Here is a 27679-nt window from a genome sequence, read left to right as displayed (position 1 = left end):
TTATGATTATTTTTATTTTCTCCAGTAAACTTAAGGTCTTCGCACATTATAACAACTCACCGGCGACTCGACTCTATGCTAGACATTGATATTTAAGCCCTGTATCATATCTTCAAGGTTTAATTTCAAAAATGATTATAAAGTAGTGTACAACGAGTGGCCTACGCATCGTACACTAAATGTCATTTTTTAAAATTAAACCTTGAGCACATGACACAGGGCTTAAATATCAATGTCTAGCATAGAGTCGAGTCGCCGGTGAGTTGTTATAATGTGCGAAGACCAGTGATAGATTTTCTGGGTAAGTTCACTATCATCATCAACATGGGCCAGTAGTCGATAGACGGGTTGGAGATATCAATATAAAAAATATGAGTATGAAAATGAAAAATGATGAAATTGAACTATTGAGAGCAAAGTTACAAAACTATAGTATTATCAGTTGCTCTTGAACTACTGACCTTGCCTAATTTCAAGAGTTATTGTTGGCTAACTTATTTCGATTCTGAAGCGATACAGTAAATTAGAATCACATATTATTATACAGGGTGTTGCAAAAAGGGAACTAAGCCGAAAACTACGTGTGCAGAATGTTATACCAAGGTTATACCTATAACTAAGCCCGGAAATTAAATCAGAATGTCACAATTAGCAAATTAAAAATCATTTTCCATAGAAACTTTTTTGGTCACGTGACTTTTTACTAGCTTTCGTGCTTTCAGCTTAGTATACCCTTTTTGCAACACCCTGTATATTCTGTCTGAGTTACTTACGAGTATCTGCCGACCCTGTGGCCAGACTGTTTGAACAGTTTGAGGGCTAATGAAATCCAATAAATACTGTAAAATAACATTAACGGTACCTGTAGGTAGACTGAAGTTGAATCGTGTTCAGTTTTCAGGACTAAAAACCCGTCAAACCTTTACGCTAAGGATATTTCAGACTGCTTCAGTGCTAACATCGACTCTATCTCACAAATGTCGCGATTGCATGAAAGCTCTCTGAAAATTCGTAATGGCAGAGCTTTGATTTGAGTTTGCAACCTATGTAGATGTGTAAGTACATATTTCCAGTAAAATCTTAACTCTACAATCATGCTCGCAAAATAACATAACATCCTTATCACCATTTATTAAGACACTTACTAGGTACCTACAAACAGTAAGAATATAACTCAGTCTGTTAAGATGTAGGTATTTATGTGATCAGTTGTAGACGCATGCGCGACGATACGGTAGCCTCTTGCGAAAACATGTGTTGAATAACCGTCTAAATAAAAATGTTTAAAGTAACGTTTAATTATTTCTGTGATATTATTATTCTTTTCGTGTAATTTTCAGTTTTTAGTTCAGTGAATGGTCCAGTTGTTGTGGCAATGAAGTTGCATATTGTTGTTACGTTGTTCTTGTGGTGTGTCGTGAAAAATGGAGCGAACGGTAAGTTTGTTCATTTTCCTGGACAAGTCATTCTAAACCCGAGCCCGCGTTGTTGTCCTATGAGGATATGAGTGATTTGAAGACACTATGAATGTGGATATGGCTTAGGTATATAGGTAGGTTCTATTATTGTAAGTACCCAAATGATTTAGAAGATCTCGACGGTACCTACAAGACAGGTTGCATGTGCTAAACTTAAGTTAGAGTAGGGTCTATACCTCTATACTTACATGATTCTTTATAGAAATTTTATTGGTCAGGTTACTTTTTACTATGAAAAAGCATAAATTGTTGAACAAAAGTTGTTTAGAATAACTTCCTGAGTCACCCCTTTCGGTTTGGTGTAAGTATACTTAAAGTACCACTTTTACAACAATCTGTGTATGTATAGTATATCTACTAGGTATATGATTCGGCCTACGACCATAGCAAAAATTTAAAGCTAGGTTGCCGGTTGGTACCATTAACTCGGGTACTGGTTAATAGTTGACTAACCACGATATATGTGTAAACTTCAGTTTTATTCAGGTAGGTAAGTAAGTATATGTGTATCCTGCCTGTCCTAACCTACGGTGCTCAAACATGGTCACTGACCGAGTCTCAAAAGTCCAAAGTCAAGGTTTGTCAGAGAGCGATGGAGCGCAGTATTTTGGGAGTAAAGCGAACAGATCGCATTCGCAACACCGACCTGCGCTCCAAAACTCAAATAGCTGACGTGGGTGCCAAGACTGCTAAACTGAAGTGGGACTGGGCGGGGCATGTCTGCCGTATGCAGCCGGAGAGGTGGGCAAAAAATGCCACCAAATGGATACCCAACAACGGCCGCCGGCGCAGAGGCAGACCAAGAAAGAGATGGCGGGACGACTTGGACAATTTTAACACGGAATGGTGTGAGCAGGCCCAAGAAAGGGATAAGTGGAATGTTCAGGGAGAAACCTTTGCCCAGCAGTGGGACAATAAAGGTTAAGAAAAAAAAAGTATATAAGTACTTAACTATGTTTTTTTTCTGTTTTTATTCCGTTTGCTGCCCTAAAGGTGACTTAAACCTCTACCAACTCTAAGGGTACCTACCTAGGTAGAAGTAGTTAGGTATACTTATAAAGGTATAATATCATTTAACCCGGTCACACACGGAAGCCTTACTAGGTGTATGGAGGATCGGATGTCCTATTAAACGGTTCTACTTAGGTATTTTCATTTAAGGCAATTAAGCTTAGTAAATAAAGTAGACTTTCTCGTAGCAAAAGTAATAGCATTGGCATTAGGTAAGTATATATACCTATACCTAAGTCTATGGTCTGTGGTTATACTATACCTAAGTATTTTTTTTAAACATTTACAATTCAGACAGATTTTAAAAAGTTACGTGTGTCCCTCCCATGAAATTGAACCATGGGTTTTGTCCACCACGCTGGCCTAGTGCGGGTTGGACAATAAATTAGCATTATGTACCTACTTAGCGGTCAATACATTAGCATCCCGGATATTACACCAACCTCACGTGTTTACAATGAAAGCACATGGTCTGTACCTATCATGAATAATATTATGTTTACTCAGGTCATCATTTGTTATCATTATCACATACCGGAATATACAGGGTTGAATTTAATCAGTGTAATATACTCAGGTATAGGTAAATCATAAGGTAAATTAGCATAAAATTCAAGAGCTTTCTACCCAGCGGTTATCGGTTTTCCGGCAGATATGTAGACCATAATAAAATTATGACAACCAAGTAACATGAGGAAGATATTCTGAAAAAAATGCCTATGGCATACGATTTACTTCTTTCAGCTTTCAGCCAGTCCCTAAACAGTAAAGAATGAAAGACTCTGTACCTCAGTTCGTCTGAAATTTTATCATGTTGGGTGCTCTTTAAGGGCCCGTACAGGGTGACGTGCCGCGCCAATTTTGGGTTTTCAATGCTCTTCACACAGCACACGCAGTGACACGCACACATGTAAGTTTGCACAGTGGGTCGATAAACTTTTACTCGCCAACTTTATTGACACAAAAAAAAAAAAAAAACACGCACTCACGCCTTGTACTAATGTACTCCCTTGCGGGGTAGGCAGAGGTGCATTTCTGCACCCACTTTTCGCCAGAGTGTTATGTTAGTCCCAATGTAATAGGGGGCGGGCCTATTGCCATTTTACGGGCACATCCAAGACCTGAGAACAAATATCTGTGTTTAAACAAATATCTGCCCCAGCCGGGAATCGAACCCGGGACCATCGGCTCAGTAGTCAGGGTCACTAACCACTACGCCATTCGGTCGCTACTATACTATACTTTATTGACAATTATGTTCAAGTACATTTTGGGTGATTTTAGGGTAAGTAAGTATAATTCTTACTTACACTGGTAGGCACCAGGAAAGAGTAGAAATTAATAGGGGTGCCACTTTACTCTATACTCGGAACCCGATTAGCTTTCTCAAACAAATGTGGTATTTACTTGTAGAAAGGTAACTAAAAGTATTAAAGTGTAGATAATAAGTTTCGGGCATCCTCCAGCCAACTGAACCCCGACGACAAAGCAAAGTAAATACATAGTGTCGCAAAAGGGCTATACTAAGCCAAAAGGGGATGACTCAAGGGGTCATTCTGAACAACTTTTGTACTACGAGATTTGCAAATTCGCGAAAAAAAATATTCGTTTTCCATGGTAAAAAGTCACATGTCCAACAAAGTTTCTATGAAAAAGGTTTTTTTTTGTTAATTTCCAAAACTCGTAGAGCAAAAGTTCAGAATGACCCCCTGTCTTACTCCTTTTTACCCGACTGCCGAAGGAGGAGGGTAATGTTTTTTGATTGTATGTATGTATACAGGGTGTCCCAAAAGTCAACGTCATCCCCTAAAGGGCTGATAGGTCAGCTCATGAGAGGCCAGAATATCACAGTACCTTAGTAAAAACTCGATAATTTTCGAGATATTGACACTTTTATAAATTTGCTAAAAATCGACACCTTGGATCAGTTTTTTGCGTGCCACCGGTACAAAAAATCCATATTGTTAGAATTTATTCGGTGTTACATCACCCTGTATAGCCCTGCTATTGATCGCAGCCAAAAAAAATATGGAAAAATGCTGTATGTTTAAAAAAAACACGGTTTTCAAAGTCATAAAAGGTAATCGTATTTTTTTATAAACAACTTTGACTCTACATACTGTAAAAAAAATATACGACGCAAACCTGGCACCTTATTTGAAAAGATTGCTCATTTAATGCAGTTTCCAAAATGGTATAAAACGTTGCTATTGTTTCAATTAACATAAAAGTTATTGCTATTTTAGTACAAAACGACCTCGATGTAAAATTGTTTGAAGGAACTTTATCTGACTGAATTTATTAAGGGTAAGTCATGTTGGAATGAGTAAAACTATTTACAAATTTATAAAAGTGTCAATATCTCGAAAATTATCGAGTTTTTACTAAGGTCATATTGTGATATTCTGGCCTCTCATGAGCTGATCTATCAGCCCTTTAAGGGATGACGTTGACTTTTGGGACACCCTGTATATGTATGTTTGTCTGTTTCTTTGTTCCCTCCTGTAGCCTAAACGGCTTGATAGATTTTGATGTATGAGGTATTGTTAGAAGCGTATTGATGGCGCGATGGCTATAGGCTATGTGACGTTCCATTAAAATGTACATAGCGCCCTCTTGAGGACATAACGTGATGATCGAAAAAATAATAATTCAACTTTGCCGTGTAAGGTATCAAATGAAAGGACTTGATTTTCACATTACAAAAATATGCATATTGAAGGTATTTAAATAACAACACCAAAATTATTGAAATAAAAAATGATCATGAACTACCTACCGACGTAAAATTTCATAAAATAAAAACAACTAAAAAGTTACAAATAAAAAAATACAATTATAAAAAACTAAAAACCTGACTGTACGCTAAAAACATGAAAACGAGTCCCAATGTTAATGGAAAGTATCGCAGGCGGGGACCAACTTGACCGCCACTCAAGGCCGTTTTCTAAGTAACATTCAGCTAAATGGTGAACCCTCTGCTGGTATAATTTGTTTATAAACCGCTTTTTCAATACCTGTAAGTACATTTTTTGGCAGCATAATACATTTTTACTTAATTTTAGGGTTTCGAACGTCAAAAGAAAAAAAGCAACCGTTATAGGATCTCTTTGTTGTCCGTCTGTCTGACTGACTGTCTGTCACCGCCCTTTTTCTCAGAAACGGGTAAAGATATCAAGCTTATATTTCGCATAGATGGGGAGTACCCCAAAAAAAATATTATGGTACTCCCTGTCCCACACAAGTAAATTGGGGCTTATATTTTTTCCAGTTACCTATTTTGATGTGTATCCTTTTTTTTTCTTTGTTGTTTTGTATAAGTATGTGTTTCTTTTCTTTAAATCTGTATTTTTTTTGTTGTTGCTGTCTATGTGTCGAAAAAATGTATCTTTATCTTCAAATCACGCCATCTATCGTTTGTTTTTTTTGTGGCTACTGTCTATAGAAGAAATTCCGTCATTGACAATTTTACGTTACGAATTTATTTTTATTTATTTTATTTTTATTTTTACATTTTCGTGGAGAATCAACAGCATTTTGTTAATAAATAATTATTACTTATGAACACATACGTAACAACTTGATGCCATTAACAGAATGAACTTAGTAAACCCAGTAAACCTAACACATCCAGAGGAAAAACAAAATCTCTTTCTCTCTCTCTGAAAAACATACTTAATAGCACAAACTCGATGCTTTTAGCTATTAACATCTTTGAAATAAAATTGAGCCACCACCGTGTTACTGCCCTCATCAGATCCTCACGAGACCATACCTCAACCAGCACCAAGAGACTGTATTTTTGATCCCTAACCTAATGTTCGTGCGTATTGTCATCACTTAGATCCATTCGCTATATTCCTGCTCCTCATCAGACCTTTACGAGACTGTAATATCACGAGAATATTGCACACTATCTAATTTAATGTATTGAATATACTGGAAGAATTATGCTTCCTCAATTTCAAATCAAATTATGTTGGTGTCATATAAGTTGAAAAAGTGCAATGACAACCAATGTGCAGTGATTTTGTATCTGTACACGATAAAATCGCGAGCTGTCAGTGCTGCCTAAACCGACGTGACCCTTCTTTGGAGGCCAGCGGCCAACAGAGTCAAACGTCACTTGTGTTTATGATTTTATAACACAGAAAGCCGCCATAGATATTTGTATGAAGATTTGAGGGAAAAAAATTGCTCAAATTTGGGATTAATTTACACAAAATAAGTGTGTGTTTATTAAAAAACAAGGTATTTAGCGCCTAGTCCAAGCACCTAGCTAGACTCTTCAACTACCTGTGTGATTTTTTTCAAGGCTGTAGAGCATCATTTACTACATAATTCTATGACAATGCCAACCCTCGATTCCCTATTGCAGACCCTTAAGCTAGATTGGTTTGCATACCCTCTACATAGAAAAGATAGAAATTTGAAATGTCATAATGTTTTGACCGGATTTCCTACGATTTTTTCGAGATGTTTGATGCCGGTAGCGGGAAATACGCTAGTTTATTTGCAGAAAGCGATGTTGATAATCCCTGCGACCTCTGTCCCAGTGATGCACTGGTATTCCGATTAAAACTTCAGTAACTACTTACATTACATCTATCTATTAGAGATACGTATTTAGTAATGTCTACATGAATAGATATGGTAAACTATAATGTTCTTAATGGATCAAAATTCTACTTAGAAGGATTTTAGTTTTTTTAACGTGTAAAAAATTATTAAGTAGGTATGTAGGTACCTCAGTAATTTACTAACTACGCAGGCGGTCTCTTTATCTCAGGAGAAGGCTGGGCTTCCTGTGGCCTCGCTGAGCCTCAATCAGAGAGCTTTGAGGGGCTTTCAAGTGATAAACAGTACCTATCTACGAATTATGATGTCATCCACTTAGTTGTGATGATGTTCAGATTTTAAAACATAAATAGGCTAGGTAAGTACCTAAGTTATTTACATTAAGTGCTTACCTAGCAATACGTTAAAAAAAATATTACAACTTAGGTAAGTATACCAAATATAAAAACATCTAAGTACTTGCTTATAAATAATATAGTGTAAGTATAGTAAGTTACTTAATATTTTTAGGTGATAGATTTGTGTGGTATACGAAGTAGCACTTGATGTTTTTTAACAGACTTCTTTACATAAGCGATTAAAACCTTAGTTCCTATATACATCCTACCTAAAGATTATTATGTAATATATATAGCTAATAAAGTAAGCTTTGTAAAATCTGTTCTTGTGTACAAATAAAGAATATTGTATCCATAAAGTAAGATAATTATAACACAATAATCCTTAATTCAGAGTTGAGTTACATGAGCGTCGCCTACGCACCTCTTGTTTACAACTGTAGATAAGATGTTAGCCTTAGTTGAAGTATCTCATAATAGTGAACTCTGTCGCAATATCCTTATGACTTCCTACCTTGGCCTACTGTATTATTTGCAGATTTATTGTCTAGTTCCTCTTCTTAAATAGGTAGGTAAGATAGGTATCCTGTGAAACCCTACGCCAAACTGTTTCTATGTATAAGTATGTATATGTCGCAGGCATCTGGTTTAATCTCCTGTTTGATTGAACCACTAGCCCGTTCATTGGATGGCGCTATTCAGTTGTATGACTAAAGGACAACTCGTCAAGTCGTTGATTGTAACGTTCGACGTCTTGACTGAACGTCATTCAGCGGAGTCGTTGAATGGGATATAGTATAGCAACTTTGTAATGTCTGGTTAGGGTGAACATGACCAGACAAGAGTCAACAAAAAGACTATGTTACAAAGCTCTTATCTCACAAATTAACTAAACAATAACAATAAACCTACCTTCATACTGTTGTTTATAATTATCCAGTTACGCCACAATTTTTTCTTTGAAACTATCCGCCCGCGGCGTAATAATAGGTAAATCCATGTTGTCACACTATTTTAACACAAATAACGCACTTTAAAGCTAATTTATTTGCAAAATACTAACAATATCGGTGCTTTTTGTGTCAGCTGTTAGCTGTTAGACGCCATATTTGTTTTGTTCACCACCTGACTGATTTTAAGTCAGCTAACTAGTTGGACGTTTTGTGACGCTTGTGCAATCAACGTTCGGCCTAGTCATACAACTAAACAGCGTCATCCAATGAACGGGCTAGCGGTTCAATCAAACAGGAGATTAAACCAGATGCCTGCGACATATATAAAACTATGTTATCTTGACGATGAATTTACTGATCGGGCTCAAATCTTTGGAATTCATAGATGGAATTTATAGTAAGTATATAAGTACTTACCTACCTACTTGGGCCTGTCCCAAGGAAAACGCCACAACGCTCAGTCTTCGTATATATAATTAACTATGTCGGTTTAAGTATAGTGATGAATAGGTAGTCTCCATAATCACTATTAGACAAATCGTCTATAAGTAGATATATCTGTTTCCTATTAATTTTCCTTTAGTAGGTATTAGTATTTCAGTATTGCCGCAAAAGCGCTATTAAGCTTTAAATAAGATAAATGATGACGGGTGCAATGTAGGTAACTACCTACCCACCGACCAATAACCACATACGTACCTATGTCGTTCGAAAGCTCTTATAAATCATAGCCATGATTTGTTATTAATTATGGAGGATAGTCTCAATTCAATGTGGTCTCAACATTCTCAACATCTTCTCCCAACCACTTTTCCCAACTTTTATTCTCAACAACTTCTCCCAAATATCCTTTTCAACACCCTGTATAACCCTGCAGCAGCACTCACATCGGAAGAAGCGGCGGACCTCCAGGAGACCTGTTGCGCGCACGGGGAGGCCTACGCGACGGCGGCGCCGGGCACCAACCCCAGGGTCTGCTCTGACGCCAAGCCCCCGGATGATCTGGATGAGGAGCAGGTGGAGCCCTGCATTATTGCTGTGAAGGCGTGCTGTCAGAAGCATATTAAGTGAGTTGATATGTGGCGAAAACCCCTGAATTTGATTGTAAACTGTTATGTATATGTATAAGTTATAGCTGGGTAATGGGCATGGCAAGACTATTTCAGTTACCTTATCCTACCTGCACGATGAAAGGTGGATATACCTAAGTAGTAGGTATCTACTTACATAGTATAGGGACATTTTAAATATTTAAGTAAACCTGATTTTTTTTCAGAAAGAAGAAAGACTGTGCTGCCGGCATGAAATTAGCTCCTTTGAAAAAATGTGCAGTCCCCAAATCTGACATAGGAAAGGTCAGTAAAGATTCCTATTTTCAATTTGCTTCTTGCCAATTTCAGTAACTTGCTAAAAAATTAGGCCATCAGACGGTACCATCGCACCAGTACACCGCCGTACATACTCAGATTTTGCAGCTATGATGTCATAACCTTATAGGGGCTTTCTCTTGAGTTTTAGTCATTTGGAGTCTATACAAAAATACCGATAATAATCCTAAGCTTTCCTTCCCAGACTTGCTGTGAAGAATGCTCGCTGGGCCGATGGACCGGGGAGTCCCAGGGCAAGGAGTCCTGTGGGGACCCCCCCGACGAGTATGTCAGTCCAGCCAGCGCTCTCAGGAAGAACGCCTACCATCAGTGTTGTTTGGTAAGATTTAATAGACCTCCTTCAGGTGATCCTGAAGAAGACGATTAGTTCTCTGCTGGAGCGGGCTAAATGCTACTCTTACTAAACATGGTTACTAACAATTCTTACTAACAATTCTGTGTAACCTTTTTATGTTAGCTGATATTAAATATAATCTTGTGTTCATTCATCATCCAAACATTGCGGGGTTTGACTAAAATCGCTGGGAAGCCAAATGGTAGTTCACAGCTGTGTAAACTAGTGCGTCACGACGACCATACTGAATTTCATTGCAATCTGTCTCTTTGTTTGTAACACTTTCTGTGACCACTTGAACTTGAATAGTCTCGAGAAAGCTATAGGTTCATTCATACCTTATAGGTACCTACTTGCTGAGCTGAAACTAAGAAGAAATGTGCAAAGGTTACACTCGCGGGAGAGCCACGTACAGGAACTTCGCCCCCTCTCAGAATAGAATAGAATGTCTTATACCTATGACTTCCTTACTGTTACCACATACTACCACCAATACCTACTGGTTAGTGACCTAAGTAGGTACTCCCTAATTAAAACCATAGGTACATTTTGATAATTATACTCTACAGACAGCAGCCGAAACGCCACCCACAACGACTACGGAGAAAAAGATAGAGACAACGACAGAGAAAAAGATAGAGACAACGACAGAGAAGAAGATAGAGACAACAACGAAGAAGAGAGAGAGCTGCAAGGAGCAGAATCCTTGCGAGCAGGAGTGCGATGACGAGTCAGGTGTCAGGGTCTGCCGGTGTCATGATGGGTATCGGCTGAAGGCTGACGGGAAGACTTGTAAAGGTTTGTAGCTTCTCAGAAGTAAAATTAGCGATTCATGAGATACAAAAATACAGCAGATGCAGCTATTATGCTCTCGCAAACCGATAGAACTTACATCTAAAAAATAGAGGACACATAACCTTTCTGTAAACAGATCGTTTAACTACTGACCAAACCTTAAAGACTAGAAGTGATCCATTACTCGAATTTACGACCGCAAATACCTCTTCAGCCTATGTCTACCCACTGCAGGGTATCCGCCTCCTCCATGTTACGCCAAGTCACACTAATCCAGTACCTCAACGTCATCCATACCACCATCTATATAAAGCTCTCTTTTTCCTCGAACCCTCCCTGCATCATCTTTACCACCATGCCATCCTCTAATTTCACTCTTTCTATCCTCCCCCACTTCCTCCAGACATCAACGAGTGCATGGAGTCATCAGACGACCTGTGCACAGAGGGCGGCACGGTCTGCCACAACACGCCCGGGTCCTACCGCTGCGTGCCTGTCAGGAAGCGGGACGTGTCACGCAGCTGCCCGCCGGGGTTCAAGCGGAATGTGGAGAACCAAGTCTGCGATGGTGAGTTTTGGAGCCTAGTGAGCTTCAAAATTCAAATTCAAATAATAATAGGTACCCTATGCCCCTGCGAACTATATGATCTATTGTGAGTCCCATCATTCTCTGTCAGGTCTTTAAACCTGTCGATTTTACAGGGAGGAAGAGGCCTAACATCCTATTCTATTATGGGAGTCACCGATTGGCTTCTAAGATTTGACTTCTTTTTTTTAAATTATGTAGTAAGTTCCAATCCACTTTATTTGACAGTGTTACAAAGTTACCCAAATTCTAATTCAAATGCATCTAAACCACGGATGCACAGACCGCGGCCCGCGGGCCGCATGCGGCCCGCCGGTCGAATACTAGTGGCCCGCCGACAGCAAAAATAATAGTTACCCTCGTACAAAACAATGTTCGAAAAGTAGTTAATCACAGGAAATTCAAACAATTCCTTGATGACATTGAAAGCGAATATAGAGATTTATTGTATTAAGGATACAGAAATAAGGTTGCTAAGTCGTGGATTGACACTGGAACGATTTCTTAATTTAATAAGAAAAATTAATTCGATTTTTTCTGGCAGAAAAGCAAAGCTTGGCTAAAAATCCTGATCAATGCAGTTAGAAATTATCGACATTCAAAACGACCAAGATTTACGCAGCTAATTCAACGAAAGAAAATTACTGAACTTTTACCACTGCATTGATAAAAATACGTACAAAGAGTTGCCTATAAACTCTGCTCTAAAAATGTACCAGATTTTTGGTTGTACCTATACCTATATGTGAACAAAACTTTTCAATACTAAATCGACAAAAAAATCGAAACCGCCTTGCAAAGGAATGTTTAGAAGCAGTTTTACGTGTAAATTGAAGCCAAATAATTAAATAAAAGATTATAAAGCCCTGCCACGCTTCAAAATAAAACAATTATTTTTCTATTTTAACATTAAGTACTTATTTTCAATTCTTGATTGTCTTTAATTACCTATAAGTACTTCTGGCGGCCCGCCATCAGTTCATAATTTGTCCGAGTGGCCCCTAGTCTTGATAAGTCTGTGCATCCCTGATCTAAACTAACAGTACAACTAGGTACTTACCAGAATCAAATCCGATTGATGTCACACCACACACCACAGACACGTTTTGATCCGTTCCACTTTATCGTCAATAAAACCCTCATTAACGGTATCAAAACATTCAACAAAGAACATTAATCAACCGAAAACCGTATCCAACACCTAATTTCCATTTTCAGACATAAACGAATGTCAGCTGCCAAGGCCTCCTTGTGCGAAGTACCTCTGTGAGAACACTATAGGAGGGTACAAATGTGCCGGGAAACCAGGCAAGCCTGTGGCTGAAGCTATTCCTTTAAGATCACCTTTTCCTGGACCCACGACTGAAGCAGTAGCCACGAGCCCTAAGAGCACCATGTGCCCGCCTGGCTTCAGGGATGGCGAGGATTATGAATGCATTGGTATATATCATTTATCTTTACGTAGGTAGTTACTTATAGAACATTTGAAAAAGTACATGATAAAAAGTGTAGGTCCAAATACCGTTCCCTGTTGCAATCCTTTGTTTATTTTTAGCAATTCTTCCCTAATTTTATTTATTTCTTGACATTAAATGAGTCTGAATCAAAAGTCTTATTCATCAAAACTAGGAGCTGTTGAAAATATTTAATTCTTATGTAATTTTCTACCTCTTATCTCTTCCGTCCACAGACATAGACGAGTGTTCAGAACGGCTGGACGACTGCCAGCGTCTCTCCCAGCACTGCATCAACACTCACGGGAGCTTCTTCTGCCAGGACCACGTGTCGCGGCGGTGCGCGCCGGGGTTCATGGCTAATAGGGCCACCGGCGTCTGTGAAGGTATGTTGAGCTGGGTTGATGATTCATTTATCAGTCAACAATAGTCCTCAATATGGCTAGGAGTACAAGACAATATCGTTTCTTCCACCTCGTCTTTTCTGGCTTTAGCATATTTAGTTCAAAGGCTTCAAAGTTTCCCTTCATCTTACCTGAAGAATCAACCGTAAATTAATCATTAGTATTCATAGCTTCACCATTCCCGATTATGGTTTATGATGCTTGTAAACCTGTAATATTGCAGACATCAACGAGTGTGAAGACAATCCTGAATCGTGCCAGCGCAATGAGGTGTGCATCAACCTGCCCGGGGCCTACGACTGCAAGTCCAAGATCAGCACTTTGCCCAAGTAATTAGTTATCCATCTCCATCCCCACTAATTCCACTATCATCAACATCATCATCCAATCATCGTACACTGCTGGACAAACTCACACAGCCAGCACACAGTAAATTCTTGAGCCTTCTAAGTATAATCAACCTATATCAATAGTCTTCGGTGAGCGACCCTGGATATCGTTCTTCGCTTAGTTTTCCTGTTCGTGATCTCCACTCCCCCCACTTACGCAATCTTCATCAACTTCATCAGCTATATTTAAATCAACCTTTTTTACTGGTAGAAGAAAAAAAACATAATACTTACTTACCAAATTCTTCCACGCATGCTTACTGAAGTGATGATGGCGTAAGTTCATATTTACACAAACTCTCTTCCAGATTGAGTGTCAAGAAATGTCAGGAAGGAACCAGGGTCCGCCCTGGAGGCACCGTCTGTGAGGGTAAGTTTGGTCCATTATTTATTATTTTATATTACATAAATCCCATTCTGTCTCACACTTTCTCATCAGGTTTCCCACTGCTGTCCATAGCCCTGGCAGCTGCTAATACAATAGGAGGTCTAGCAGCTTTGCTGATTTACAAGTCAATTTAGTTGTCAGTGGCAAATGGTGCGCCAGACGTATATTTAAAGTGCCTACTCCTACCGCAGCGTTTTATCGTTTCCTATCCTCCGTATACTTATTTAGCGTACTACATTGGCTTTCAGTCATAACGTCTTTAGTTATCAGAAGGTGACATATTTTTTACAACTTTCCATCAACCAAGATATCCAACCAGTCTCCACATTCCGCAGACATAGACGAGTGCCGCGAGGGCTCGCATCTCTGCGACCAGTTCCAGGACTGCATCAACACCTACGGAGCCCACGAGTGTCGCTGCAAGAGCGGCTTCGAGCTCGACTCCGCCTCCAGCTCGTGTGTCGGTGAGTTTAGAGACTAGTTCCCACTGCAGTTTCGCTAAACCTGTGGTACCTACTTATACCCTGTTCCATCTGTGAAGTTCAGAATGACAGTAGCATTGGGGATTTTGGAATCCCATGCAAGTAATAAGAATAAGGGACCTGGTTCTGTCAAAGGACTATGAAAGTACCTATAAAATGTTATGCTTTAGAACCGGTGTTAATGTTAATGTTAGTTAAAAACTAAGAGGCTTAATCAACATCTGGAAGCATCGCCAAACCCGAATTATGCCTGTGTCCGATGTGGCAAGCAGTGTAAGGCCCGTATAGGCCTGTTCAGCCACATGAGAAAATGTGGCTCTCAAAACCCACAGCCGCTGTAACAATCATCTGTCAAGATGCAGTGGCCAATGATGGACTGGTTACTTGCCATTAAATGTTATTATGCATTGTATTCAAAATACCTAGCTAAAACTCCCCCTCAATAACCTCATAGGCTATATGTATATCCAAGAAAGTGATGCATAACTATTATTTCTGGTTAGAGAGATCTAATAATCCATATCTCCACCACCAGACGTGGACGAGTGCGCTCGCAACATGGACAACTGCGGGCCCGGCTCGTTCTGTCTCAACGTGCTCGGCTCCTACACGTGCACCAGACAGAGACAGCAACAGAGCACCACGCACCCGCCTGAGGACTACGAGTATTATTATACTGAGTGAGTACCTACTTAGAACCTATTAGGCGTTCCATAGTACCTACAGACTATGCGGCGTAGGAGTAAAATACCACATTTGTAATTTATTTTGACAGCGTAGGTACCTTACAGTACAGTAGCATTGAGGCATACCTTCCTACCTACCTACCTACAAGAAGCGTTATATCCTCTTGACCACATCCTAATAGTACCTACATAGTTAGTTATTTAACTTCTTATGATCAAACACTTTTGTCTCCAGTGAAGACGAAGAAGAACCAAAACCGACTCCACCGGAGCAGCCGGCCAACTACCCACCCCCTCGCCCCGCGCCCGTCCTCACCACCACCCCCCGACCCGTCACAGCCAGACCCAGGACACCTAGACCAAGACCTACTACCCCTGCCCCCACCACACCACGACCCACCACGACATCTTCCACTACCGAGGCTATCACTGAAGCTACTACCACTAGCAGTACAACAGAAGAACCTAGAAGACAACGACCGACGGAAAGAACCACTTTAAAACCCCCTCCCGCGCCCCCGCTACCCCCAATGCCTTCTGAAAGACCGTACAGACCTCGAGAAGACCCGCGACCGTATCGACCGACTCCAACCAGAAGACCTTACCGTCCTGTGGATAACCAACCAGACCCCTACCAACCTAACGAAAGAAATCCTGACAGACGTAAACCTAATGAAGAAGATGACAGAAAACCAGCAAAACCAACCAATGAAGTCGAGAAACCCGAAAGTGGACCAGGTTTCCGCGAAGTGGATGTCCCTAGACCAGAAAATCCAAATGTGATTGAAAAGGAGAAAGACGCTAACGGTAGTTACAGTTTGGATACAGAAGACATACCGAAGGATAGATGGACTAATGTGATAGGTAGTGATCCGATGAACAACCCGGAGTTCGATGTGGTGAACCTGCATTGCCTGAATGGATACGAGAAGAACGAGAGAGGGGAGTGTGTTGGTAAGTTTTACATTTTTTTGCAATATTATATTCAGTATAAGAAACCTAAGAGTGATAGCAACCAGCGGCGAAGCTACATTTTCTCTCTCCTCAAAATCCCCGACAACACCAACCGACTATAAATGACAATGGGCGTTTTGGGACCTATGTCCAATAAAGATGAGACATACATCGTTGGATAGCTCTTTTCAAGTAAGCAAAAAAGTATTATGACGACAAATCCGTATCAGTTGTGCATTTTGAAATATATTCGTCGGAAGGAAGTATTTTTCTATGGCATTGCACTCTCTCTCCTGATGACAGTTAGGGAGTAATACACGTAAACACGTATTATTGAAATTGGAGAAATTACTTTCAACTGGTTTTATTTACTGAGATAATAAAAATTAAAAATGAATGTGAAAAACTAACAAAAACATTAAAATTACAGAAATAAAATATAAAAACTTTCAAGGTACGGTTATTCTAATTGGACAGTAAATCAAGACAAGCGCTTCCGTTATTCATATTCTGCAAAAAAATACCTTTTCAACGACGTATTCACGTATTCACTCATTTCTATTGGTGCTGGTCCCAGCTTCCATATATTTGTGCCCATCATCATTTCCTGCTATTTCTTCTTTGCTTCTACGATGGTATTACACTCGCAAGAAATCAAAAAGTTCCGTCTGCCATGGACACGTTACTGGTTTTTTTTTCATTGCTCGCTAGTATATTTCAGTTATCATGCATGGGATACTTAAGTCACTCTTACCATCTTATCGTCCTTCAACCAAATATTTCCCCTGTAACTTCTAGACATAGACGAGTGCGCGACGGGCCACTACATCTGCAGCAACATGGAGTCGTGCAGCAACCAGCCCGGCGGCTACAGCTGCGACTGCATCTCCGGCTTCCAGCGAGAACCCTCGTCCGGCCTGTGCGTGGTCGTCACTACACCTGAGCGGCCACGCACTACGCCTGAAAGGACGCGCACTACGCCTGAGAGGCCACGCACTACGTCTGAGAGTCCACGGCGTACGCCTGCTCCGGAAACCACGCGGTCGACTTCGAGAACAGTTGCTTGGCCTACTGAAAGGACTACTACTGGTGTGTTTGGTGTTTTCTTTTATTTTGGACCAAATCTAAACCTAAGCTCTAAATAATACTACACTACTACTTTTTTTTGAATACTACATTCTTTCGACGTCTCTTTTACCCTACTAAAATTACACAACATATTACATAACGTTCAGTGGTCACACACAACACCATCGATAGATCTAGAAATCGGCTACAAATCCCGCTTACTACCCCATCGATGTTTATAGTGGTCAGAACAAAAGTAGAATTGACACAGATGAAGAATTATGCACTTTCTTTTCTTTCCTACCTTTCTAACATGCATATCCGATGCTAAGCCGATGACATGTAATTTCCAGAGCCAGTAGAGCCTGAGTGGAACTACGCACCAGCCCGGCCGTGGTCCCGGCCGCGGGCGCCGCCCACGCTGTACTGCGAGCTCGGATACAAGGCAGACATGGAGGAAGGACGATGTGTTGGTAAGTATATGAACATAAATACATTTCCTGGCCAGAATAGTAGGTACTAAGGTACTAAGTGTAGTAATTTTTATGTGTATCGGGGGGTGTCCCTTAAGTGTCTGTCCATTTCACTTTGTGCCATTTTAGCTTCATACTTTAGTTTCTGTACTTCTTTTTGACCCTACATAAGAGTGGAGCTCAGCTCCTCAGCTCCGGTTATGATCTTCTCGTATTTTGAAGCTCACTTTGTAAAAAACATCGTTTTTTTCAGACGTCAACGAATGCGAGACCGGCCGGGCCAGTTGCAAGGACGAAGAGGATTGCGTGAACACCCCGGGAGGGTACAAGTGTGTGTGTGGAGACCGGTGCTCGGCGGCGGAGGCACCCAGATACGGTATGAAATCATGAATACTGTTTTATTATGCATTTCTTCATCCAGTGCATGATGTTTGTGTAATGACCGGTGTGAGTGTTCGCCAACTTAGCTATGTTACTTTATTTTATAAATACTAACGCACAATCGCCACATAATCAACAAGCAAGACGTAGATCTTGCCAAAGAAGCACCACTAAACCTTCCTCCTCAGCCTTCGATCCAGCGGACTGTAGGGCATCCCTACGTTTACCCACACAAATGATTTACAACCCTTAGGGCGGATTCGACCAACGTCGAGTAACTTTTTACTCACGAGTAAAGTACTAGTTACTCGCGAGTAAGCAGATTTTGCATTCTACCAAACCTGAAACCAAGATAAGTAGCTTATCCCAAGAATAAAATGTTATACCGCCAAAATTGACCGTGTAACGAGCTTATCCGAGAGTAATTTTGTAATGGCGGCAGCACATCAGCTGATTAGAAAACCGTCATAATGACATGTAAACACGTATGTCAAAACATAAACAAAAGTACGTTAAAAGGCAAATTCTCAGAATAACAACAGCGAATAAAATATTAAAACATAAACAATTTTATCCTATTATAATCCATTCAAACTAAGTTGGCATGTCATTTCTATTGCATGCTTTGAAACGCAGCTATTTTTATTTTAGTTGCATTACAGTTTCGTTCCTCGTTCATTCAATTAATCATGGTATAACGTGGTAGAATGCAAATGTACTTATCCCAGATATTTACTCGCGTATAAATTTTATTCCGGTATAGTTATTCTCGTGTAACGTAAAGTTTGGACGAATCCACCCTTTTATTAAACCATTGTTTTTAATTTTTAATCAGCCTACGCCCCACCACTCTTTTCAACAATCCCTTACCGACTCAAATCGTAGGCCTAGCCCAGCGCCTCAACACTTTGCTGCCACCATCTTCAACATGCGTTCTACACCTCATCTTACCCCATTACTTCCAGCCCCTCGCCCGACCCCCTCGCCCCCCTCATCCTCCGCACCGCCCGTCATCACGGTGGGGTCGATGTACGGGTCCCGCGGCGCGCGCCTGGTGCGGCCGGAGTTCCGCCGCGACGCCGGCGCCGTCAGCGTCACCTGCCCTTGGGGATACACGCTGGCTGCCGGGAACACTTGTGTCGGTGAGTGGAACCTGTGTCCTGGAAGCAGAAGGGTAACTAAAGAGTCCCTTACCCACATTTCCTTCTTTCCTTCTTTCCTTCTTTCCTTCTTTCCTTCTTTCCTTCTTTCCTTCTTTCCTTCTTTCCTTCTTTCCTTCTTTCCTTCTTTCCTTCTTTCCTTCTTTCCTTCTTTCCTTCTTTCCTTCTTTCCTTCTTTCCTTCTTTCCTTCTTTCCTTCTTTCCTTCTTTCCTTCTTTCCTTCTTTCCTTCTTTCCTTCTTTCCTTCTTTCCTTCTTTCCTTCTTTCCTTCTTTCCTTCTTTCCTTCTTTCCTTCTTTCCTTCTTTCCTTCTTTCCTTCTTTCCTTCTTTCCTTCTTTCCTTCTTTTCTTCTTTCCTTCTTTCCTTCTTTCCTTCTTTCCTTCTTTCCTTCTTTCCTTCTTTCCTTCTTTCCTTCTCTGCCTCTCACATAATTACCGCCGCCGCCGCGCCCGTCATCACGGTGGGCTCGATGTACGGGTCCCGCGGCGCGCGCCTGGTGCGGCCGGAGTTCCGCCGCGACGCCGGCGCCGTCAGCGTCACCTGCCCCTGGGGGTACACGCTGGCTGCTGGGAACACTTGTGTTGGTGAGTGGACTCAATGTCCCTACTCAAGGGGATTGTAGTATACGTATAGTAACACGTATCATCCCTTTCCTTTTATTGTGTCTTCATTCCGACTTTCCTTCTTTCCCCATTTCCAACATTTCTTTAATTGCCTCCTTGACCAAGTCAGTTGGACACACAGAACTATGACAATAACCTGCCATCATCACTGCCGCCAGTGATCGGTGGTAGCGGACTCCATACCTAAACCTTCTATCGGGGAATCGATCTGTGCGCCTATAGGTGTATGGCTAGAGCATCAAAGAAAAGCTGGAAGCCCACCTGCCTGTATTAGAAACATAAATAATTTAGAAGCCCTTTCAGCACCAATTTCCATGGCTGGTGCAGTGATGCTTCCAGAGATTCTGCATCTCCGACAAACTGTACCTTCTTCCTCTGTTCCAGACCTGGACGAGTGCGCTCGCAACATATCCAAGTGCGGGGCGGAGCAGACCTGCAGCAACTTCTACGGAGGCTACTCGTGCCAGTGTCCTGCTGGACACCGCCTGGGCACCGACAACACCTGTGTGGATATTGATGAGTGCGCTTATAGCAATGTATGTTTATTGGTGTAATAACTACTTAGTTAAGTATTTTGAACCCGCCTGCCAAGCGTGGAAATCACGGAAAAACCTTCCAGTCTCCCTCAGCCTCAGTCAGAAAGCCATGGTCATCATGCAGTGGCCCATTTAAATAGGGGAGGTTTGAGGTTTGAGAGTGAGGTGTTTGGACCTTGGGGATATGCACAAAGGTTCGACTCGAGTGAGCCAGGTGCAGGTACACCCCCACACAGAATAGGATAGAATAGAATTGGGAAGGTGTCTGTGTTTGTAATACCTAAGTGTGGGACCCTTGTCCAGTTTGTCTTCACAAGAAAAACATTGACTTTACCATCCCTCTTTTCCAGACATGCTCAATCCTGTCGACCTGCGTGAACACCCCGGGCTCCTACCACTGCGTGTGCTCCCCTGGGTTCCGGAACGCACCATCTAACGACAAAGTAACTACTTCAAACATGATGTACCTACATATTTACATACAACAAAACCTCACATAGACCTTCTGTTTTAGTTTTCAAGTTAGTAATAAGGACTGGGCATGCTGAAAACCAGCGCAGTGTGCTGTCGCATGCAATACGCAGCATTAGCTGAGGCTGTCCTTTTGCCACTTTGGTGTAAAGTTTTGCTAACTTATTTTCGTTTTAAAACAGTTTTAATTTTCTGCTTTTTGGTAAATAACAATTTTACTCTCTTTCTTTCTTTCTTTCAAGGTCTGTGTGGACGTGGACGAGTGTTCTGAGGACGCGGCCTGCGAGCACGGCTGCGTGAACACCTGGGGCGGGTATAGGTGCACGTGTGGCAGAGGGTATGAACTGGGGAAGGATAACAGGTTAGTGACTGGTGCTTAACTACCCTTAGGTAAATTGTACACTGATTTTATACCTACATAATTGCGATGATGCCGGCCCGGAGCTTGAGTCGGAGATGATAGATGATGATAGCCAAGAGTATTTGATTTGATTTGATTTGTTTTTTATTTTCCTAAGTATTTCGTCACCAAAGTTTCTGAACCGATGACCGGTGGGGTAAATGGCGAAGGCCATAGACAACTAGCCGGTAGTGGCTGCATAGGCAAGACACCTATAGTAGTGTTGCCCAAATTCAGTCTTGGTCTTGCAGTCTTGGTCTTGTTCTTGCGTTTTTGCAAGACCAAGACCAAGAACAAGACCGCGTATTTTTAGCAAGACCAAGACCAAGACTGACCGTGCAAGACTTGAGCAAGAACAAGACATAGCCTGCAAGACTCTTGCGTCTTGCAGAGCGCTATTTCACTGAGTAGTTAGGTGTAACAGTTCGGTGTATAGGTAAGTACGCTTAGGAATTCTATGAGATGCAAAAAACTGTATCAAAGAAAATGAAAAACTGGACCTATGCGCATTACGACTAATACCATAAACATAGCGAATAAAAAAATATCTATTAAAATCAAAAAGTAAACTTTAATAAATAGTAATAGACTAATAGGTAATTGCAAGACTTGCAAGACTCTTGCTGCAAGACCAAGACCAAGACCAAGACTGGGAGCGCAAGACCAAGACCAAGACCAAGACCAGGTGTATTGGCGCAAGACCAAGACCAAGACCAAGACCAGGTGTATTGGCGCAAGACCAAGACCAAGACTGGCTAAGTCTCGTCTTGTTCTTGCATTTGGGCAACACTAACCTATAGCTCTAGCTCTGGACGATTTTCTTTCAAAGTGATGATGCTATTAAATTCCTCCTCCCCACATTCCAGCACCTGCGTGGACATAGACGAGTGTGCCCTAGCCGCCTCGTCGCGGCGCGGGCGGCTCTGCGTGGGCACCTGCGTCAACACCGCCGGCACGTACCGCTGTCAGTGCCCGCCCGGGTACAGGGAGAGCGATGATGGACGGAGCTGTATTGGTGAGGGGATTAGAAACTACTTTACCTAATTCTAATTAATATGGATTTTGACAATTATGAGGTAAATAGTTAGCGATTTCGCTTTCGCCAGTGGATATGCTGCAGCCGTATATTCTGTAAGTATCCGGCCAAATTGCTATCCGATTCATCTCTTCAAGAAATACTGCTATGGCCGCTAAAAAGGGCTGGTAACAAATCAAATTTCACTGTCCCTCCTTATCATCCACCCCCAGAATCGCAATGCGTTTGAGATACCAGTAGCATCAACTACTTATACAAAGCACAAAATCTTCAATGACTGTCGCTGTGATAAAACGATTTCGTCGCGTCTCATTTTTGAGACGCGACGTTTCTAGTAACACTTTTACACTAGCGCCATCTACCATCGACTTATCTTTTAAAGCACTTTTCAGAAAACCCCTCATGTTATTCGAGTTTAGCGAATTAATTTACTTCTGAGATAGACGTCTGTGCTTCCAAGGTTTTGGTATTCGAATTCACTTTATTTACTCCTACGACTATTCGTCTCCACAGACATAGACGAGTGCGAGAGCGGCGAGGCGACGTGCGCGCGGCCGCGGCCGGGCGAGGTCTGTCAGAACACTAGAGGGAGCTACCACTGCCACACCATAAAGTGTCCCGACGGGTACCGGCTGGATGGGAAACAGTAAGATCTATAAATTTTCATCATTATATCCCTATATACTAAAAGTGGCGATCTTACCCTTATGTTTTGCTAAATGGCACAGCTAATATCTCTAGATATATATAGACCCGAGGAGAAGAGCGTTGTGGCAGGTCTATTTCCATTTCAGCAGTAAGATTATTACAAAAACACAACGAAGTTACCAATAGGTGGCGCTGATAAACTCCTGTAATCGCTGCATTTACACGAGTTTATCAAATGGCTGATGATGATAAAAGAAGGATAAGTTCTCAAGTAGAAACCATGATAAATATAAGCATATACTTAGATCACCTCTTGCCCAGATGACGCTTACTTTATGAGTTATGCAAGCTTTGTGAGTTTTTTTATTGTTATCAAATAGATGGCGCTGTCCTGAAATGCGCATGAGCTCATGAAATTGTTTATATTTGCAGCTTGAGGATAGTTACTACAAGAGGTTGCAATAGTGTGTAGGTATAGTTAGCAATACGGGTGTGTGGTGGAGGGGCGTTTTTGATTAAGTGTGTGTTAATTGATGTGGTTATAATTTTTCTGTATGTGTGTTTTTTTATGCCAGTGGAGATGGTTGGTTTTGCTGGGTAGTGTGAGTGAGCGAAAGCAGACTTACATTAAAACATTAAAACAGTTACAAACTTACATTAAATTGCTTAGCCAGAAAAACCTTCCGCACTACTTTTAAGACGCACTATTCAGCCAGCATTTTCTTCCTATACTTAATTAACTAACACCTAACTAATCTGTGTTCGTCCCAGTGTAACTATTTACTCTATGGTTCGTCCGCAGCACGTGCAAGCGCATCGCGGAGTATTGCCCGGTGCGAGACAACTCGTGCCTGCGCCGGCCCAGCGCTTACAGCTACAACTTCATCACCTTCGTCTCAAACATCTACCTTCCTAGTGGCAGTGTGAGTTTATGTACTATACCTACCTACTTTGCTATTATACTTATATCTACAGGGTGTTGCAAAAAGGGTATACTAAGCCGAAAGCTACATGTGCAGCATGGTATATTTAAGCCGGAAAAAAAAATTCATTTTCCGAAACTTTGTTGGTCACGAGACTTTTTACTATGGATTTTTTTTTTTCGCGAATTTCCAAATTCTGATTTCAGTTTCGGGCTTAGATATACCCATAGACTTAGTATATACTAGCGTATAGACGAACTGACAGCTCGATAAAACGTGACCAATTTTGATTTTTCAGTGTGTGTATTAGCTAGTGATGTACCTTTCTTTACTTTGGAGGACCATCGATAAGTTATTGAAGTTCGATGTTCGACCCTTGGAGAGAGTTGTTCCATAGACTGTTGTTGTCCAGATTATAATTTTGACATAGTGTAAAAAAATGCATAAATAAAAGTAAAAACACTTTATTCATCGCTCCTTATTTTATTGACTTTTAAACAGAACAATCTTAGATATATCATCTGTCTGACCCATATTACAGGCCTCGGATGGCCGTGTCTGAGATGTTCCCACATATTTATTTATTTAACTGGTTCATTACAGTTTCGTTTCCTAAATTATTAAGTTTGTTTACATTCATTCTTAAGTCGAATTGCTGCAAATGGTAGAGTTCTTCTTTGGATTCCAACCAACGCGTCCAACTAATCTCAACCACTTTCCTCTTATTATAGTATCTATGGAGGGAATCTGTTGGACAAATTATAGATAATAATTAGTTTATGTATTTGTTAAAAGATGTACCTACCTTGCCCTGACAAAATGGTACTGATACGAGACGTTAAACGCAAGCTAGCATTTATTTTCATAGGTATCATTCAAGATAAAATATCGATAATGATATCGATTAATTTGAGACAATCCCTAGCGTACATGTAAAATAAATTGATGAAAAATATATCCACTAAAATCATGTAAATTATTAACAAATGGACTTCCACATACACAAAATATGAAAGTAAATATCAGCATTGGCATTATTTTATATTTAATACAGGATAAAAGACAAATATTAACCAAAAATAAACGGGTCATGGTAGTGATGACGATTTTGGTATTTACCTGTGAAATGTGCAATTTTCAGGATTATTTCTATTATTAACACCACAATCACTCACAGAACATGTAACCATTGTTGAATACAATTACAGTGAAACTATAAAGTCCTGAAATTAATGTTTGAGGAACTAAAATTTTCAGGAGCCTGGCACCATTAGAAAAGAAACATAAAAGTCATAACAATTGTTTATGTCAATAGGCGGTTGGCTGTTTTTTTGAATTTTCTTATTAATTATAAGGATAATCTAAAGCTAGTTAAAAGCAACAATTTACGCTTGGTTGCAATTAGGAAGATGAAGAAAAATATTCGTAGTCAAGCTAGTGAAGTTATTTATCGAGTTTTAATACAATGTTTAGCGGAACATCAAGCTGGAGACATTTTGTCGAATTTGGAGGATGTTTACGCTCGTACAGAGCGTCTATTACGGGTATGTAGTATTGTACAAATTGTAATAACTCATTTTTATTAGTACCAACGCTTCATTTATCGATAAACCTAGGTTTAGAGCCCAAGTCGAACATTGTTTACATACCACTGATTGTAGGTTTCATCTGGTTTCAGTTGAGTCAAACCTTAACATTTTGATACTTGAAGATACATATATGTTTGTTTACTTACTAAATTCACATTGTGTGAATTTGGGGGGCATTGTGTAACTCAAAAAGATTTTTTTATTTTATTTTATAGTTATATCGGACCAGCGTGCCAAAGAGGGCAAAATATGGAATATTCCTAACTCCTGGAAGACACAGAACTGGCCGTCCAAAAAGAGAAATTGATGTCTTTACTATGTGTGCCCTTCGTCAACAGATCCAGTTTTTTTATACAGTTGTAATAACGTTATCTAAATAAATATTTATTGGTTTCACTATTAGCCTTCATATTAACAAACACCTTCTAGCTTGTATAAGAGCTTTTTTGTGGATGGTAAGTGGTTTTTAAAATACATAAATAGGTAGGAAGTTAACAGGCAAAATTACAAGTATCAAAGTCAGTTATGTTTCGCTATATAGGGTTGCTACATGAAAGATAGCAGTGCCCTCATTTAATTTCAGGACTTTATAGTTTCACTGTAGATTTACTGAAAATAAACCACGATGTACGCAAAAAATCCAAAATACTAGGGGGTTGTTTTTCCGCGTGCTGAATTGTGACGCTTTGTCATTCAAAACCAGTCACAGTTTCATTGGATTCGCTATCCTTTTCTATCTTGCCAAATTTCCGTAAGGGATTTTCTTCTCCCTTTCTCGCTTTGTTCGTCTATACGCTAGTATATACTAAGTCTATGGATATACCATGCTGCACATGTAGGTTTCGGCTTAGTATACCAATTTTGCAACACCCTGTATAATATTTTATTATAAGTACCTAATGCAGAAAATTAGTTACTACAGATAGAGATAGGTGTTTCAGCATCACCCTACAAACATCTAACTGTTGTGCTCAGCGTTTTACATAGCATAATAGCTATTCCAGCATTCGATTAAGAATAGATTGCTGGGTACCCTCGGAAGTGCATTTATTTCCAAAGGTCTTCAGCTCCAGAGTTTATTAGTCTGCAGATTGCATACCAGCCATAGAGCGGGAGCTTGGCCCTTCTTGCTCTTAGTTGCCGTACAAATTCGTAAAAACAAACTCGTACTAAATTAGTTCCACATAACTTGTTATATTGTTATCTTTGTTATCTTTAACTATCCTTAACTTAAAATCTTACACATTTAAGCTTATGTTGCTTTCAATATTTTTAACCGTATGTTATTAAAAGAGCGGGGCCGTCTGTCACAGGTATTGTTTACTTACTAGGCGGTCCCAACCTTGTATGTAATCTAGGCTAAGCTTTAAACGAAATAAAAGTTATTTAAGTATTTAAGTTAAGTTCCTCCCACCACCACCAGGTGGATCTGTTCACAGTGCACGGTCCGTCGCTCGCGGAGGCGCAGCTGGACTTCGAGCTCGGCCTAGTGGGCGTGCAGGCGGCCCCTGGCGTGCAACCCGCGAGGCTCTCGTGCTTCGAGTAAGTTCTAGAAGTTGCGGATAGATGGCGCTGTTCGTTGTTTAGCAAAAGAAAGCTATTAAGCATCATTGATTTTTTTAAATAATTAAAGTTTTTGGGTTACCGTTAAGAAATAGAGGTAAAGAAATAAGGTTTTTGTGTCATAAAGAAATAAAAACACTAAGTTTAGAACAAAAACAAGTAAATCCCCTTCCAAAGGTCTTCCTTTATTCTTTTTTGTAACTTTGCAAGCAATAGTCTTCGCAAAATATAGTTTACCTAACTACTTTCTTATGCCTAAAATAGAAGGGAAACATATTTTATAACATAAAATTGCTCTATTTTTATTCCAGCATGCGTCCGACAGCGAGGCAATGCACAATATCGCTGCTCTGCTCGCTGGCAGGCCCACAAGTGGCTGAACTGGAACTAACAATGTCCGTGTACCAGCGAGACCAGTACATCGGCAATATGGTGGCCAGAATTATAGTTATAGTCTCCGAGTATAACTACTAAAACTCTATGAAAGATTATGGGGGCGAAACTTTTAAGGCGATCCGAAAATCCTCGTTCGAGATGAAAACTTCTGATAGCGCCATCTAGTGGGCGCTTTTCTTTTGAGCACTTTTCTC

General features: G+C 40.5%; 1 protein-coding gene and 1 long non-coding RNA gene across 2 annotated transcripts; one reads left to right on the top strand and one right to left on the bottom strand.

The window, feature by feature from the left end:
• The first annotated feature begins 1187 nt into the window (after positions 1-1187).
• LOC105383651 (fibrillin-1) lies at positions 1188-27679 on the top strand. Its single transcript, XM_048631096.1, has 26 exons — positions 1188-1436; positions 9236-9425; positions 9635-9713; positions 9931-10065; positions 10650-10878; positions 11279-11443; positions 12680-12901; positions 13152-13301; positions 13543-13648; positions 14017-14078; positions 14432-14560; positions 15114-15258; positions 15500-16218; positions 17017-17307; positions 17640-17759; positions 18013-18135; positions 19106-19282; positions 19735-19884; positions 20308-20459; positions 20810-20902; positions 21173-21291; positions 22197-22345; positions 22880-23012; positions 23817-23937; positions 26950-27068; positions 27401-27679. Exons 1-26 carry the CDS (start codon positions 1376-1378, stop codon positions 27561-27563), a joined length of 4302 nt encoding a protein of 1433 aa, XP_048487053.1. The 5' UTR covers positions 1188-1375; the 3' UTR covers positions 27564-27679.
• On the bottom strand, positions 24405-25142 carry LOC125490733. The gene is made up of 2 exons (XR_007267875.1): positions 25057-25142; positions 24405-24684 (listed from the first exon to the last, which is right to left on the bottom strand). It is a non-coding gene; the product is annotated as an uncharacterized LOC125490733 (long non-coding RNA).

This window comes from Plutella xylostella, chromosome 27 (assembly GCF_932276165.1).
Source record: "Plutella xylostella chromosome 27, ilPluXylo3.1, whole genome shotgun sequence".
Classification (NCBI taxonomy): Eukaryota; Metazoa; Arthropoda; class Insecta; order Lepidoptera; family Plutellidae; genus Plutella; species Plutella xylostella.
This window is presented reverse-complemented; position numbering and strand designations above follow the sequence as displayed.